At 33.9% G+C, this 19,436-nt stretch overlaps 1 protein-coding gene across 1 annotated transcript in view; it reads left to right on the forward strand.

The window, feature by feature from the left end:
- Nucleotides 1-19,436, forward strand: part of CNTNAP4 (contactin associated protein family member 4) — a 209,787-nt gene that overhangs the window by 118,380 nt on the left and 71,971 nt on the right. Inside the window, exon 4 of the mRNA XM_062513992.1 lies at nucleotides 14,618-14,765. Coding sequence (XP_062369976.1) covers nucleotides 14,618-14,765 — 148 coding nt within the window. The remainder of the gene's footprint in view (nucleotides 1-14,617; nucleotides 14,766-19,436) is intronic.

A 19,436-nucleotide genomic window follows, 5' to 3' on the forward strand; every position in this document is an offset into this window, starting at 1 on the left:
GAAGCTAGAAGAATTTTATTAATTAAAAACACTGCTGTACTGTGATTTAATCATAAACTTGTCTCTTAATGATAAAAAGTTGAATCCATTAATGTGATTAAATTTTTTCTTAAGAATGGTACAATCAAGTCCTCAAATTCATATAAAAAGAGATTTAATTTCGAGAAAAAGAAAAACAATCATACCCTTTTTTACTGAAGGCTAAGTTAACCCGTGATTTTAAATATATTTAAAATTCCCAGGAACAATATGAAACATTAATATTTTTAAGTTTGATTTTCCCTTAGTTTCCATTCTTCTGTTTCCTAAGGTAGTCTATTTAAAAGAAATTCCTAATAAATACATAAAAATACAAAACACAATGACACTTGCAGTGTATTAAATGCTTAAAAATTAATTATTTTTAGTTTGTCTATAGCACATGCTTTGTTCCTTTAAAAATAATAAAAACACATATAGTTAGTAAACTGACTTTTAAAATAAGAAATGCAAATAAATAAAATTATAAATTACTCCAGAGGAGATAAAAATAATAAAAAAAGAAAAGCAAAACTCCAAAAGCACAAGCCAACTTTCTGAAAATATGAAGATGAGAAATAATTAAGACTGCCAAATTCTAGTTTGATGGAGCGAAACAGTAAGAAAGAGTAAGTTCTTAATTGGATTAAGTATCCATAGCTAATTTTCTGACAAACAGATTTTACTTAAGGAGGGCTTGAGTGGTTGATTCATCATGCATGCATTCCTCAGTCTAAATAAAACACACTGCAATTATTCTAACTTGCATTATTGGTTTGTTAATAGCACATTTTCCACATACTTTGCTCTTTCATCTGACATATTTTCCTTTTTATTTTTTCTAATGTCTCTAATTAAAAAAATAGACGTTATAGTTTTAATTAAAAATACTCTCCTTATTTAAAAATGTTGTCTTAGTCTTTTCTTCACATGAGATCAGATCTTTGCTTTGTTAAAATATGGTCAGTTTAGGTGATATCAGTGGAATTATGAAGTAGTATTGTAGCTGAGCAAAAGTGTTTTCTTAGACATGTATTAAAATAATAAATATTCAGAATTCAACAGGCAGGTTGTTGCTTTTTGTTGTTGTTTTTGTTTTGTTGGGTTTCTTTTGTTTTTGTTTTTTTGTTGTTGTTTTCTGATTTTTTTTTCCTCTTTTTCACACTCCTTGGTGAATATACCATTGAAAAAGTCTTATCATGTCTTCTGTCATAGATGAAACCTATCATTAATTTTCAGACTTGATTTTCATCATCCTGGGGAGGTTAGTTTTAACATGGAAGGAATATCTCTCATATAGGTCTATTTTAAGATTTTCTGAAGCAGTGAGTCAATTCTAACAGATTTTTGGTGGCATGGATTGAAATTCCATTCATAACAACCTGTATTTTTTTCCCAAATTTCCCTGTATTTTCAAATATAAGTAATTTGTAGGACTTGGAGGTCATATTTGAAGTGCAATTTTCTTGTGTAGGACAAGTTTTTTTGTCTGGATATGTGCACAGCTTGTAGGAGCCATACTCAAGCGTTCTTACCAAGGTGAAGATGAATAGCAGGGTGACAAAGCTCACATGACAGGGAACAAATCTCTGTCAGCATGAGAGTGGATGTATTGCAAAGGTTGCAAAGAGTAGCACGCTGTGAAAGCACCCTGATGTGGTCAGAGATGGGCAGCTGGTTGTTACAACTGCAGTGTCCTCTCAGTGTGAGACACTGACTGCCATCCAAGGTGAAGATGTATTCATATGACTTATGGCAACCAGCAAGGATCTCTGCTTTAGCAGTTCAAAGCCTTGAGATCTGTTACACTGCTTGCATGGCTTTGATGAGTTTTTTCTGTTAATTTAGTTTTGCTGAGCTGGAACTGGATATCTCTTTCTTGGGCTATAATTGGAAAAAAACTACAGAAATCTCTAGGTTCAAGGTAATCTTTAGATTTATAATGCTGGTTGCAGGTTTGGCTAAGTGATTAGAAAGGTTATGACTGGGATGAAATAGAAATTGATGGTTCTCTTTTTATTGCAGTCAGTGACATATGTCAAAGGTCTCAGAACAAGCTGGGGAGGTAGTTTCCTCCTTTGTGAGCATGATAGAAACTACGCTGTAAAACCATGGAAATAGTCCTAGAACAGAATTGGATGAGATGTACAGTTTTTGAAAGTTGGTCCTCAATCTGGTAATGTGCAGAAAGCAGCAAGGATATAAGTTGTCAAGAAACTTTTTAGGAGCTCTTGGTCAAAAAAAAGGGCCTGGAAGAAAAGGAAGCATTAAAAGTCAGGTAGCAGCCTTGTCCTCTGTTCCTGCAAATTCAGTTGGCAGTAGCTCTTTGATATAGATAAATAGCTTTTTGATATAGAAGTATCTGTTGCTAGAAACCTTGCTAAAAAAGTCTTTCTTTACTTTTGTGTTTCTAAAGCAAAGGTGTAGCAGGCAACACAGCAGCAGCTTACCTCTGTTGTGTAAGGAAAAAAGCTACAAAATTAATGAAAGATTATTACAAATTTAAGTAAGATTGTATGATTTATGTTTAATATTTATTGCTTAAAGATATTCTGAATCTTCTGCATAGTAGGTCTAAGTGGGGATTTCATCCCCAAACACTCAGCATTTTGGACTGAGTAGTAAGAGAACCAGACTGGAGTTAGTTACAACATCCTTTTCTAGGCAATGGATGTTTTCTCTTATTTTGAATGATTAACAACTATATACTTTCATTTTTCAGAATAATTTTGCCATTTTTTGTGATACTTCTGAAACTCTCTGCAGTTGCACAAATGTACATGCACAGATTGGTGTATATGGGGACAGATTTCAGGTGCAGAATTTTCCATCTAGATCTTTGGCAGCTAAAAGCTGTTAAAGCCACCTCAGACCTTAGAAGCAAATGTCAAATGGAAAGACTTGATTTATCCATTTAACATGATGGATGAGTAATTATTTTTGTGTAATAGGGTTACAGGAGGGAAAGCCAGGCATACAAGAGTGAATCACGTTTAATTACTTCTCTGTTTGATTTATTTCTTTCTCTTTTAGAATAAAAAGTAAATTTGTAAATTCAGTCTGAAATAGATGGTCTTTTTTTTTTATTATTTATCACTGTCAAAATATCCAATCATGCCAACAACAAAAACAATACAGCACATAAATTCACAGACGGTTAATATTCCGAACCCACCTTTCATAGTCTTCATCTGTAAAGAGCAAAAAACTGCACAATAATGCCTGTGAGTTTGTGTTTCATATTCATTTATCAGCTTTAATCATTCCAGCTCCTAATTAATGTCCTAGAATTTATTACCTGTGGCAGGACCATTTTCTCCTCAATTTCTTTTCAGCATATACTATCTCTTTGGCAAGATGAGCGTGATTCTTGGTGTACAGTCCTGTGTACATTAATACACTACACAGACTATGAACTTCCGGAATGGCCATCTTTGTACAAGAGATGGTAATTTAAAACTTATTCTTTACCAGCTAACAAGGGAAGACCAGGCAGACTGCCAGTCAGCACGACCACATGCCTTTTTAGATATGACAAAGGTGTGAGGAAGTTCTGTGCAATCCTAGTGACGACTGACCTTAGGACAGACTTAACACCAACTTAATAGCAGAAAAAATTTCACACAGATTTAATAAGAAACTAAGTTGTTTAAGAGTATATGTACTGAAAGCAGAGTCTGAATAGTTTGAAGGGCTGGTTTCAGGTTTGGGGATATTTTGTGTGTTTTTGTGGTTTTTTGTTTGGTTTTCATGGGGTTTTTTTGTTTGGCTTCTTTTGATTTTGAGTTTCAGTTAATAATATTTTAGATTAAAAAACAAATTAGTAGTAGTCACATATCTTAAGAAAACCCATGTTTTAATCTATCATAAGTAGCTTAAAATTGTAAAGGTATTAAAATAATGGTAACTTGTTTAAGAATTACATGATGAGATTATGTAATAACTAACAAATTAATGTTTGTGATAATCTATGATTGCATTGTGTGTTTCTTGTTGTTGGGTTTTTAAAATGTGTATGTATTTCAAATATTTGTGTAGAATTGTTTTTATTTTAAATACATTTACCAAGCAATATGATACTCTTTATAAATACTTACATATCTTAATTTGCAGTTTGAAAAAATTAGATAACACAGTGTGACATTTATTAATATTTTAAATACAATGTGAATGACATTTTCATTTTGAAAGTATTAGAAATCTTTTACTCTGTGTTATAGGAAGATAATTTGAAACATTGTTTGACAGGTGAAGAATGAGTTCTATTTTCTGACAGACCTAAAAATATTTACAAATTATACCATATTGAACTGTCATGCTCATTTTGATATTGCGTCTGATGCAAAGCTGATAATTTGCCCTACAGTAGCATTCTTCCCCTATAATTAGCCTGATCATTGATTTATTCAGTGATGACAAAGGTTTCAGGAGCAAACAATTCCTTGTTTCAAAGAGAAGGTGCCTGTCAAAAGGTACAGATTACATGACAGAGTGATTTAATTCATAGCTTTTAACATAGCTTTAAAGAAATGGGACTTATGTAGCTGTCATGAAGTATGAACCTACCAGCTTTTAAAACAGATTAGATCACAATTATAAACTTGAGAATGGTCTTGAGAATGAGTAAATTGACTTCTGTGGGCACATCCTGCTTCTTTCAGTGAATCACTCAGTATCAGACGGAGGTACCAAATGAACTGATGAAGTTTCACCGTCTTCCTTACCTCAAATGTTCATCTACCCCTAGCAGTTGTAAAAGGCACTGGTGAATTACTCTGTAATTGCTGTTAATTATATTGTATTGCTATATAGAATTTTTTTTAACTTTTTCTCTCTCAGTTCTCCAAGGAAATCACTCCTTGTTGAATTGTGATCTGGCAACTTTGTGCTTGATCTTTATCCTAATTTCTTTGTTTCCAGATTGTGGCCTTCTGTAGGAAATAGAATGGAGTTTCTACTGTAGCACACAAATACTGAAACACAGTTATTAAAGGGAAGGAATAAGCTGCTCTCCAACGCAGTGACTAAATGTTTTTTAAACTGACTTCAGTGGAGTGCCCTTGTGGTCAGATGTCAGCAATGCTTATTATTTCTTTTTGCTTTTTATATATATAAAATAAGATAGCACCTGACATACTTGCTGTCCTTAACAGTGAGCTGTGAGTTAAACTGTGTGCACTTAAATGTTGGTTGCAAATGAAAGAGATAACAGTCCTCATCAGAATTACTTTTGTCAGAGGCAATCTGTATTTATAAAGTGGAGTAAGAATAATTTTACAAATATGCATCTGTGTAACTTTACGTGTCCTTAGTTCAGTTGGGAAAATAACATAGAGACAGATTTTTGTGTCTATTACAAGAGTCACATGATATAATTTTTCCCCCAAGAATGCCTACAGAAGACTAAAAAAAAATTAAAAAATTAAAGACAAGCCCACTACTAGAGTTCAATCTTAGCTACAACTCTGAATTCATTCAGATTTGCACTAAGTTAGATCTCAGTTTGAATGTTTTTCAAAAGCATTTCATAATCAGTTCATCTGTTCAGATGCATTGTTTTCTCCAGGTGTAAGACAATAATTCTCCATTCTCTTCTGCCTGCACTTTTTTCCAGATGCACCAAGTAGGTAGTGATGACTTGCAAAAATTATCTACTTGAAATAGCTTAATTTATAACCATTCTGCAGCACCACTGTGCACCAAAGGCAGTTAAATATGTTACAGTTTAAGCAATATCCTTTAGGCTGAAATATTTCAAAAAACCTAAAGCAGTAAAAATTAATCTAACACACTCTTTCCTATGGATTACTGCAGGTTTCTATACATCAAAAATAATTAAATTTTTTAAAATTAAATCCTGTGTCATAAACATTTAGTCAAAGAACTAACATTTTTATTTTTTAGATTCTTATAAAAGAAAATAGTACTTTATGGAGCTCTAAGTTCCACAAGCAATAGCTATATAAAATAAAACATTCTTACTATTTAGTTATTTTCTTTACCTACTGTACAGAAAGCCATGATCTGTTATGCACCTACAAGTTTGGTTTTAAAATGGACTTAGGACCATCTTCATTCCACTCTGGAATGTTATTTTTTCTCTTAGAAATGCTATTCCCACATGGTCTCTTTTGAGTATCAAAGCTAGTTAAATAAAAATTAATTTCCAGGCAGCTCTTGAACAAAGAATAATTTAGTTTGTGAGAAATGACCACCCATGTACCTGTAGTCATTTGATCATGATTTTCAGTGCCATGCACAAGTGACTTTCACTGTCTCTTGTCCTTCAAGCATTTCATAACTGTTGGACATGAATTCAGTGTTCTGGAAATTATGATATTAGAAGCTGGCAACACTTCACTTCATGAGAGTTGTGTTGATTTTTGTTTCATAAGCTTGTTACTGGCATGAGAGCCTCCTTCTGGAAATACCAAGTGAAAGCAAAATTTGTTTATTCTTTCATTTAATATTGATTATTTTTAATATAAAGATCCCTCGTATGCATATTCAATGCCACTTTATCCAGAAAGCAGTTAATTATTGAAAGAAAGTAGTTGATTGTTTAAAGTTAAATGTCTTGCAGTCTGGACTTTACAGTCTATGTGAGCTTTAACCCATTTGCTTTGGTCTGTATTTTCGCTTTAACGTGTAGTGATAGATGTACACATAGAGGTACAACTAAACTTTTGCTATGTTTACATAAACTAAAGAGATCAGCATCACAAATTACCAGCATTATTCCCATATATTCAGTCACTTCCTGTGAAGAAGCAGAGTTACAGTAAGTCATGTCATATGCACTGAGTGAAATTTATTCCAATTTATACCATGTAAAGTCTGATTTCTGACTATTAGAGTTGAAAAACCATAAAAGACCTCTAAAATTTGAAATTCAGTGCTATGTTTACCCTGTTGTATCTTTAAGATGTATACTTTTGGGTTCTTAACTTCTGGATGATGCATTTCTCACATGCTATAACAGCCTTAGCATGGAGCTTGATCTCAGTGATATAGGCAGTAACACTAGGGACTCAAGTAAACACTAGGGACTCTGAGGTAAATCAGTACTAGTGTAACTTAGACTTGTGTTTTTCAGCTTGGTATATAGGACTTGAGACAGGTGAAGTCAAAACATTATCAGTTCTTGATACAATTTTTTTTCTGTCTTTTTAGCTTAGCAAACTGAGATGAAATAAAATATGCTGTGGAGGAGATGGGATAAATTGTAAAGGAGCCTGATCATTTTAGGATTTACATAGAAAGTGATGCATCAGAGAGTTGTTGTAAATACTGTATTGGTACCTGACTTTACTTTTACTTTCCATCAGAGAGCCTTATGAAGAAAGCTGGTGACCATCACTGATGTGTCTTCAGGCTGCAAAGTATATGTAATATTTTCCCTATGAGCCATGGAGTTATTCAAATTTGTAACTGGAAAGAAACTTTCCCACCTAAAATTGTCTTCTCCCATCTGTATTTGGAGATTTAACTTAACTGTTTCTGCAAAGTCTTTCTTTACTCCTTGCTTCTTCCCACCAACCCTCTGCTTGATCTTTCCTGTAGCTGATGGGGCACCATCACATCAATCATTTCTTTCCTTTCTACAAAGGTATCCATTTGCTGAGGGTTGAAGGTGGGTCCATCCTGCTGGCTGTCCTTCATGTATTCTGGATTGTTCTCATTGCATGCCAGATTTCCTGGTCACTGGTATTTGCTAGTCATCTATTTGTATTTAAATACACAGGAGTACTGGAAAGAACGAACTACAATATGCTGCTTAGGATATCCAAATACCTAAAGTCCATGTCAGAAACAAATTCTCCACATGACAAATACCTAGCAACTTGGTTTTATTGCATTCAGTGTTTGCACTGTTTATTGCATTGAGACACATCCTCTGGGCTCAAAGAGTGCACTCTAGTAAATACTCCTAAGTGATCTAGTAGTATGACCATAGTGCAGACTTTGCATTGCATTTCTGAAACATCAAATGCCTACTAGAGCAGTAAGCTCCACCATGAATGCTGATGTTTCTGAAAAACTGAAGTTCTACTTTTGAATTCTAAATGTTCTTAACAGGAAATATTTCCCACATGTTTTTTCTAGTCCCTGATAACTACTGAATGCAACTTTAATAAACATTTGCTGAACACTTTTGCACAGAATTTGTATTAGTATACTGAACATTCTTAGAGCCTTATTGTTCACATCATACCCAAAACATTTAATGTTAGTGAGTTTCTTAGGCTTTTCATTTCATAGTATCTTTCATTAGAGTAAAGCTAAAAAGATGGAAGTTGATTGCTTTTGACAGGTTTTCTAATTATCAGAATGGCAAGCCCTATGTGAAAAGTGAAATTTTGACACTGAGGTTTTTGGTGAAATGGGTGATATATTTGACTAATGTTGTAGCACCTTAATGAACAGATTGTTAACCTGATGCTATACAGTAGTCTAAATCCACAATGATGAGTTGAAAATAATTCATTTACAGAAATTTCTCCTAAGGTACAAATCACAAGATATCATATATTAAAAACCACAGAAATAATTTAGTAGGAAACCTTTTTATTGAACTATTTTATTGTTTATGATCCTCAGAACATAAGAGTATTTGCTGTGCCATTTCTATGTTGCATGGTTAATAAGGCTTCCTTTCCTTCTAACAATTTCATTTCAAAGCAAGGTGTGAAATTTAATGAAAAGAAAATTTATACTATAATATTAATAAAGATTTTTTTTTCATACTGCTTTGAAAAAACAATTCCCACATACTGTTTTGACATTTCAGTAGATTTCTCACATGGCAGTTACACTAAATATATTTTAGTTATAAATTACCTGGATTACCTTTCTGGTGGACTCTGGGTTATGTCATGTTTTACAGAAGTACAATAGTGAATTGTGATTCCTATCTAAATTTCATACAATGAGAACTATACCATCTGCACAATTTTTTTTTCTAATTTTAACAAGAAAATATGCAGAAATAAAAGGTTAAATATGTTTCTGATATTTGAAAATATTTCCTAACACTTATGAGGTTATTTATTTCTAAGTGTATAAATTTAATTTTGCACTCCAGTTTAAATAAACGAATGCAAAAACATTCATTTACCCAGAAGAGTAGTGATTAAACTCCAAATTGATTTGAAAGTAGAAAGGACAGTTGCACTTTAGCCCAGATTCAAAATTCAATGTATTCATATTTTACAGATTATTTCAAATAGATTTATTAGAAACAAGTGGGGAAAGGGAAAATAAAACTACCAAAGCCCCTTCGGTTGTTATCTTCTGAGATCATTGCAGTTGCCTTTGGAATAATACAATAATATAATCTCATATATATTGATAATTATACAATTAATATAATAGTATAATCTAAATTCATTGACCACGGATCCATATTATAAAAAACATATCTATAAACATTTCAGATAAAGAGTTAGCTAATCTTCGAGAATTGTTAAATATTATGTAGAATTACAGTAACATGATTATGAAACATATTCATATTTTTAATTTTCAGGAATAACTCTGAGGACTATGTGATTAGATATTAATAAACAAGACGTAGTAGATTCATACTATATGTTGAGATTTTACAAAGAATTATTTTGATAATTTTTACAGGGAGAATGTTGTGCCTAGTTGTGTCAATACAATAGCTCCCTCTGATGGTGACAAGTTACTTCACATAAAATTTTTTACTACGTTGGAATGAATGGAAAGGAAATTAGGTAGATGGAGGAATTCAAAACACCTGTTATGAGTAGTGGTTTACGACAAGATTTTTTTGTTTGTTTTATTTTATTATTCCCCACACCCTGTCATCTAGATTATTAAGCACATTTTCATTTTGGATATATTGAACATTAAAAGAATAAAGAGAGACAGAAAACACATTTTATTAAGCACATTTCCAAACGAGCATGGCTAGCTGTTGATAAATCTCTTCTGACTAACATTAGCTGTTCAAGGGCCCTAGATTTATACTCTTTTACACACCCCTGCAATGCTATATCCAACTGCTACTACTACAAAAAGGAAGAAAACACTTTTTCCATTAGATTAATTTTAGATATTGAAATCTCCCTCTTCTATATTAATATGAAAGTAAATTGCTTCATTTTTTTCTTAAAAAGAGCAAAATCCACAACAAAAAACAGAAAAAAATAAACCCCAAACAAAACAAAGAGGCAGAAGGAATATCTCAAGTCTATTTAGAAATATCACATGTAACCTTTGAAAAATTAACTGGCAAGTGTGGTATCACCCTTTCTTTATCTCTTAATTCTGGAGCTATTCTGTTATGTAAAGTTATGCTAATATTCCACTGAAACAGTGAAAGACAAAAAAAAACATAAAAAACCAAAAAAAAACCAACCAAACAAACAGAAAAAAAAAAACTGAATCAAACACTCACCAAATGTAAAGGAATAAAAGAGAGAGAATGAAAGAAATTTGATGCAATTTACCCTGTAAGTACAGTAGTGTAGTAGTGGGGATTTAGGTGTTACAAGCAATGAACATTTACTGGAACAATTTATGATGTTTTCTGCCAAGTGTTTTTCTGTCTATCTGGTCTACATTAATCAGGTTGTTATTAATATGTGCTGTCATTTTTTCACAAAAGACATTATGAACACTCAGATTTATGTGTATGTGTAGCTGCTGTGTGTTTTGATGAATTTAAGGTAATACTAGTATATTTCATGTTTTTCATCAAAATATTCACAAACAAGATCTAGTGAAAAATACAGTGAATAACTTATGGTACTTCTTACTAGAATGCCACTGTTAGTATTTTATATTAAACTTATCAGCCAGCTTTTGATTATATAACATTTATTACCAATGAAGTATTAAAAATCTATTAATTTAACCTCTGTGATAATTTTGTTTTAGCCATAATTGCAATGTGAACATCTGGGAAACGAGACAGTTGTCTGGTACAGTGTTCTCTGGTCAGAGTGCAGGAATTACACAATTTTTTCACTTTAACTGAACAGTTCATACTGGTTGACTTTTGGGAGCAACTTCAGTAGACTAACAATAACTTGCCACAGTGGTAATAGGATGAGAAGGATGGGTCTGAGTATTTGGATTCTTGTTCAGTAAACATGTCAATTGATGCACACTTGCACTGTGTACTAAGTTACCTGGAATAGGTAACTTTTTTTTTTTTTCTGAGAAGTAAATAATTTAAACTGCTATATGAACTTGGATTTAACTTATAAGGAGAAAATTGGAGACGTGTTAATCCTTCTGCATTGTTTGTATGCAATAGTTTGCACAAATAGTTCCAAGTTACTTCACACTGATTTTCTAACTACCTTTTCTGGTGTTGGTACTAGAATTCATAAACCATATGATGAAGTTAGACCCATCCTGAGGTACATGTTACACTAGTACCACAACTTCTCTTCTAACAAAATTATTCAAGTTTCATCCTGTTCCAGTACTTGCAGTAAAACACTGAATGGGGATTTGCAGCTAAGTATACTTACCATTATTCATATATGTATATTTGTTATATATATAATATAGCATATTATACAGTAAAATTTATATTTGTATGTAAGTGTCATGTCATCTGAAGTGTGGGTCCTACAAAGTTTCATTTCTGGCGAATTTTTATTGATGAGGAAGTTTTGGACAGGATGCCTGTATTATCCCTGGTCAACACTCACATGTGCTTTCCACACAGAGGATGGACAGACAAACCAAGGACCTTTTTTTTACCTTGTCTTGATGCAAGCTTACCTTCACAGTCATTCTGAGCTTGGCAATGCCCTTCTGTGGATAGGACTTAGTTTTACCAGTACAGTGAAGAGCACATCTGTGATTTCTGACACCATAATGAACTGAATAATTCTGTCCTCAAAGCAGGGTTAGTGGCTTGAGATAAAGAAATTGCTGGGTTAGAAGTTGAGTAGAATGGTTAAACCAAGTTTGAGAGCAGTTTAGGCTCTCAGTTCAGGCTTCAGTACAACCCAGAATGCTTTTACTTCATGGAACAAACTACGCTGTGGAGAGTTATCTACTAAGATATCTATGCTGCTGAGTGGCACTATTACTCTTTAATGCTAAAGAGTAATATAGTATTTCAGTGTTTCAAAAAATATATTCTTTGAGGCAGATGGTATGTTTTCAAACTATTACAAGGCACCATAAATACAGTACCTGTAAATGCATCAACTAAGATTCAACAATTGGTTATACTGGGTTAAGTGTATGACCTCATTAATAGTTATGCAAACATTGTTCATTAGGTGCAATTATTAGATGTATTATTCCTATTAACCGAGGGCCACATGACATCTTTTTAACCATTAGATGTACATGTAGGTTGTGAGGACTCTGCATAATCTAAAGTAATGGCATGTTCCCTATATATGATTTGGCATAAGAATGAAGTGGTCCGAACAGCCTGAAAAAACAGGGGTAGGAAGAAAGAAGCTCATTATATGGTTATAATTCTGTGTTTTAAAGATTGCTGGATTGGACCATGAAACCATAATTGTGTTCTACTGTAATGACAGGACTGTCTGTCAAATCAAATATAATTCTCCTCTAAAAAGCTTACAGGCTGCTTTCATAGGTTTTGGGTACACCTTTAGTACTGTAGCCTGGAGAAAAAGCAGTCTGATTTTGTCCTCTTTTTTTGAAGAGGGCATAGACTGAAAAGAATCTAAAATATGTATTTTAACCTTTAGACTGCTTAAAACAAGCAATAAAGACTCATTTAATACTCAACACAACTGATACACTCTAAAATGTGGTTTTCCCAAATAAAACCCTCGTAAAATTACAGCAAAAAAGTACTGGTTTCTAAACTGGACATTCTGAATGGTGTCAAAGGACTTGTCTGAAGTATTTTTAGGTTATTGTTGAAGCAAAAACCCAAATTTTGAATTAAAACCACATGGTTTAAATATACCCTATGGTGGAAAAAAAACAAAACAAAAAAAAAAAACAAAAAACAAAAAAACCCTAAACAAACAAAAAAAAAGGCACATAGAGTCTGTTTTCAAAACTTAAATTATTTTTTATGAGGTGGCTGGTCTTCAAAATCAAAATTTAAATTGCAAAAATTTAAATCTTAATGGAACACTTCATTTGCTCACAGTACTTAAACTTCTGGGGCCTGGTTCTGGTTCAGTCAACAAACTAATTGGCATTTTCATGGGCAGTTATATTTGTTACAGACTACAAATAGGATTTGAAGGAACAATAGGCCTGAAAAGCTCTCATGGTCCAAATAGTAGATATTTTGTGATTTTTGTTTTATTTTCACCTTTATGTGCTGTGTTAGTGGAATTACAAAGCATGAAGATTAAAGTAGATATTCAAAGTCACTAACTCATTTCTTATTGCTAGCCTACTAGGTTAGCTTAAACAAGCCAATTCACTGACTGTTCTGGTTTTTGTTTTGATTCGTTGGATCGTTTGGTTTGGGGTATTTTTATTTAATTTCTTTTTTTTTTTTTGCCACTGAAAGTTCAGAGACTAGAATATATTGAAATTTTGCTAGTACAGGAGAATGAAGGTACAAATATTTGTGTGTAGAAAGATAATTAATGCAGTGAAGTTCATCTCTTTCTAAAACTTATGGAAAGAGAAGCTGCATATCTAAAGATATTGGTTGCTATGTGCTTCTCCAGTTGCAACGTCTGTGGTTTATAGCTATGGCAACAGCATTGTTCATGCAGCCAGCAATGTGTAATCTTTTAAATACTACTCATTAAATATTTCAAGATTCAAAATGTCTGTACAAATTCTTTCTGCTTCACACACCATAAACACGTAATGACAAAAAAGCACGACACAACCCAGAGAAATCAGAATATATTCTCCAGTTTTTAGAATGCTAAAGTTGATTATTACAACTCTCTCTTCTTACTTTCTTCTTTACATGTCTTTGTCTTCCTGTTTACTTTATGCAAGAAAAAGGGAAAATAGTTTTATTGGTTAGATACTGCAAAGAGTCTACTGTTTCTCTTTTGCCTTGGTAAAAAACTAAAATAAAGAGTCTTCTTTTTTAACCGGACACTGAAAAACATTCATTTTAAAATAATTTGGATTCTTTAGTTGGGAACAAGTATTTAATTACCATGATCTGTCAGTATAAGACCATTTTAAATGCAGCATACTATGCATTTGAAACACAGGCTTGCAATGAAATTCATCTAGGCTTTCAGTAGAAGGAATTTGTAGACATCACTCTGTTTTCTTATGATAATTTTTTAGCTAGAGACATGCACTGAAATGTGAGGATATTCTACATGTTTTTTGACAGGAATATTTGGGTTTGAAGGGTTTGTTTACTGAAATTTTAGAAGTCGTTAAATACTTTGCTGTGTGTGGCATCAGTGCTAAATACACAGATGAGTTAACCCCTTATCCAAAAGAATAGTCAAGATTGATTTATCAGATGTTCCTATAGAATTCACTGACAATTGCATTTTATTCCTGTGCTTGACTGTTTGCCAGATGAAATGGAAATAAAACATATAAAATGAAAAGATCAGTGATACTTCCATATATTTCTGTATTCAGTATGGATGTGGCTGATTTCTTTTTCATTTTCTTCTAGGCCTTTTCTGGAAACACAAATGCAGACAGTGTTGTGTACTGTAAGCTTCAGCATTCTATTAAAGCAAGATATCTTCGTTTTGTGCCTTTGGACTGGAATCCAAATGGCAGGATTGGAATGCGCATTGAAGTGTATGGATGCACATATAGTAAGTTTATTTCTGAGTCTGCTAAATTAAATGAATCTTCATCAATGTATTTCGCTACCTAAATAGCATTTGAAAGTAGATTTCCAAGACTAGATTTAATCTTAAATAAAACTGATTTAATAAATTTATGTGCATACTATTCTATTTCTACATCAACTATCAATATGTGATGCTTATTTTCTAGTCCTTTCTGTATAGGAATGTATGGTGTGGACATAACCCAGCAACTGATTTAATGCAAACTCTTTCTCTTCATCATCCTAAAAATTGCATCTTAACATGGTATACTTTCTATCCATCTGAATGCCAAAATATGGGAAATGTTTACAGTTTTAAATGTATGTGGTCTTAATCTTGAGCCAGTAAGACTACAACTAGATAGATACACAAATAAAAAATTGAAGGACATTTTGAAGTTTTTTTATATTTAAGGGGTACCTTTAGAATAGCTTTTGTGCCCTTAATAACTGGCATAAGCCTTTGAAAGTAGACTGCATAAGTATTATGGTTTTATTGATCAGTTGGACAGTGTAAATATTCCTGATGTCTTCCTGTTACAGTTTTTGTCCATGGATTTTTTTTTTTTTTTAAATCCTCTCAGGAAGTTTTTAACTGCTATTTCTTCATGATGGAAAAAGAACTTATTTTAAGCAACCTCTTGAACTGCTTTTTGTGAATACTTTGACCTGTTGTTCTTTGTTTTTTTATTTTTTTTTTTTTTACAACTTCTTTATTTAAGTTATATTTTGTGTGGTTGATCTCTTTTGGATGATCTCCCTGTATCTATTTTCTATTGCCATGCATTTGTATCTGACTTAAAGTGTATATCAAGAAAACATACCTCTGGGTTTCTGCCTTAAAGTTGACTTTGTAAAATTGGTAAAAGGTAGTGAACTAAGGATATTGAAAATTTAAACCTGGATGCTGAAGATCAGGTCACCTCAGAAATCAGGTAAACTTCTCCATTCCAGAAAACAGATATCTCATGCCAGGAGAAGATCCTGAAAGGGTCACGCAAAATTCCTCAGTAACAGCTGCCTTGAGACTGGGAACATGACTTACGATTCCTAGAGCAGTCAGAGAAAATGGCCTTGAAAACTGAGTAACTGGGAAATACGAATATGATTCAACTTACCATGATTCAACTCAACTCTTTTAAGTTCCAGAACAATCAAAGTTTAAAAATGGAGGCTTAACAGATGAATTTATCATTCCCAGCTAAAATGTCATCTGATTCTTCCATTTGAGACTTGATTTCTGTGGTACATGATAGGAGAATAGTCTTCTCTTTAAGATTCACTTTAAAATTCACTGATAGTCATCAACTCTGCTTCTTCACAGTCCTTCACCTTGCTAGCGTGATACCATTTTAATCCTTATTAAGTTTTGCTCTGAAATATTTCCAGTCTGAAGACCTGTCTTTTGATCATACCTAAAATCCAGATTTAAATTATTTACATTCACTATTGTAATTTTCTCTGTCACAACTTGAAAGATCCATATTATGGATCTCCTCTGTGCCTATTTCCCAGCAGTGGAAAACTCTGTGAGTCTAAAGGACAAAAAAATAAAAGTATTCCATATAAGTAAAAAAAGAAAACCTTTAGAATATGCCTTTATGAAATCTAAATATTTTTGTGTAGCCATTAACTATTTTTGAGGAAGATTATATTTTTTGTGTGTGTGTTTTACATACTTGGCACAGAATTTGCCCTATAGATATTTTATGGAAATATATCAACTACAGTTATCTTCTAAGATTAGGATGAATTTAAAATTAATATTTACTTCATCCATTACTCATCATAATGCAGTATGTGAAGAACAAGATGGCATAAAAAAAAATTGAAATTTTTTAAGCTGGTTAAGGTTTTGTCTGAATTAGTGGTATTGGGGCTTCTAGAAATGCTTATTTTTCCTATCTAGAAAAATGACTTGCAGACTTCTTATCATCTCTGTACTTGTTTTGAACATCTGCTGATTACCAAGTGATTTTACTAGTTAAATTCACTGGTTGCCATTAAAGATAAACCAGGTAATTATAGATTTACAGTTTCAAAATTATTTTAAAATGTACAAGTTTAATTCTTTCTCTTCAGTCTTCTTCTCCATTTATCAGGCACAATGAGGACATGTAGTTATTGTTACAGTAATTATGCCTGGTTCTTTTTGAATGACAGTGTAGTTTTCAAAGTGGGACCAGAAAAAAAAAGAAAAGCATAAATGCCTGTAATATCTACTTTAGTTTCGATTCACATGTTTTACATGTCCCATTTTCTCATCCTTCCCTTCAGGGAGCTTTCACTGAGTATTGGATTTTAAGAGTAAATAACTCTCTTTTCATTTACCATCAAGTATGTGAACTGTGTTCTGTATTCAAGTGCAAATGCACTAAATTCTTCTTCTTACCTGTTAGAAATTATACATATAAAACCAAACTTGTGAGAATACAGGAAATAGATCTCTACTCCATAATGTGATGTGAAAAGTTGCATGCCTCTATGTTATAAATAAGTTATTACTATCTTAGTGAAGTCATACTTACAGGGCAAATTTTGACAGCACTTCAAATTTGCTGTATTCCAGCCAAATGCCTGCTCTGAGTAACTTTACCTAGTATTCTCAAAAATAGTGTTTCCTCTTTGCTTACAGTCTCAGTGAGTCTTGGTAATACTCATTATATTTTCCTGTAGGATGTAGCATATTATTATGGGTTTTGTTTTTAGTTTTGGGTTTTTTTATGTAAAACCCTTTTCTCCTATAAACTTTTTAGATCAATGACTATCACATTTTAGAAATTTGCCAAGTATGCATCCAGACAAATCCTTCAATTTTTGCCTCCACATTTATGGAGTAGAAGGGCCACATAAGGGTAGAGTTCTCCTGAATTTCTTTCTGTTGAGTTCTTCTCTGGAAGGAAGGAAGGAAGGATTCCAGGAAGGAAGGAAGGATTCCAGAAAGGAAGGAAGGATTCCAGAAAGGAAGGAAGGATTCCAGAAAGGAAGGAAGGATTCCAGAAAGAAGGAAGGAAGGATTCCAGAAAGGAAGGAAGGATTCCAGGAAGGATTCCAGGAAGGAAGGATTCCAGGAAGGAAGGATTCCAGGAAGGAAGGATTCCAGGAAGGAAGGATTCCAGGAAGGAAGGAAGGCGTTTTCTGCCTCCAGGTGTTCAACCTGCCTTCATGTAAACTGATAAAATATTCTCTTGTGCCATGACTACACTGCAAATATTCTATGATGAACCTCAGCCCAAAATCCATCTGAATCCTCTAGCTGATAGTTCCTTCTATTTAGTGTGTACAAAGGAACAATACATCTCTACTGACATTTCCTGTGTCTTGTTCCTGAAATGCCAGATTGTGACAATTAAGCCATGTAGAACACAGTTCAGGTTAAGCTATGTCATGGCACTAAAAAAAAAAGGCGTATTAGAAACGTGTTTAGCTTACAACGCCCATTGTCATTACAATAATCTCCTATTTCATCCTCTGAAAACCAGAAGTCTGACAATAGAAAACAAAGAAACAAAAAGGTGGGATTTTTATTTTTACATAGGCAGAAATATAGGTTTAAATGTTGTACTGGTTTTGCATTGAAGCCAGCCCACAGAAGTGACTTGTCTGGGGGGAGCTGCTGAGAGCTTCCTCTATGTCTAACAAAATCCAATCAGTGATTAGTTTTGAGAAGTGACACCCTGTTAAACCACGGAGAAAGCTGAACATACCTCTATGAACACACATTTAAAAACCAACAAACCCCAAGAAAGTCTCTTTTCCTTCTGGGCTCCATACACGTGACAGGCTGGCCCGGCCCTCCACAGAGCCGGGCTGGGTGGGCTCTGCTTCAGGGCCGGGCCCTTCCCGGGAAGGCCGCTGGGCCTCATCTTGGCAGGGCTGGGCCCTGCTCTGCTGCAAGCAACACTGGCTGAGCCAGACCCCCCTTTCCCCAGCACGGCCAGACTGACCTGTGGCTCAGCTGGAATGCTGCTGCTGCTGCTGAGCTTCACCAGAAACTGCCAGGCAGGGGGAGGGGGATCCATCGACCCGCTGGTCGACTGAAGACATGTAGAGAAACAACATGAAGACACCAAGGTCAGTGAAACAGAAGGTCCCAGATGGGAGGGATTGATGGAGATGCCTCACTCTTGGGCTGAATTCCTCTTGTAAGGCTATGGATGAGATATAATTGATACATCAGACTCTTTTTCCCTGTAACTCATAGAAGTATGGGGGGGTAGAGCATTCAAATTGAAGACATGAGCAAAGGCATCCATGCTGAACAAGTCAATGTTGAAGCTACTGTGATCCCATGAGAAGTTTGATCAGAGAGAGAGAAGAGTGATGAAAACACTTTGCCCCAGGAAAGAGGACAAAAAACTCTGTTCCCAGAGATGAAGATTATCTCAGAGATAGATAAAAAGAGCCTTTGCTTTTGAACTGCTCAAATCCTTAAAAATAGTACCCCATAAGTTTACATGGCCCATGAACTCAGCTGTGGGAAGGCTGTAAAAATGGGAGGGGCTTTGCAATAGCAGATTTCCCAGTGGCTGCAGCAGATTTTCAGGTGGCTGCTATTCATGACAATTAAAAGCATGAGAGGATGTGTTTTCTTGTGGATAAGTCTCCATAGACTGACAAGAGTGACCCCTTTCCCCAAGTGAACTGAAGAAAG

The sequence above is a fragment of the Cinclus cinclus genome, chromosome Z, assembly GCF_963662255.1.
Source record: "Cinclus cinclus chromosome Z, bCinCin1.1, whole genome shotgun sequence".
Taxonomy (NCBI): domain Eukaryota; kingdom Metazoa; phylum Chordata; class Aves; order Passeriformes; family Cinclidae; genus Cinclus; species Cinclus cinclus.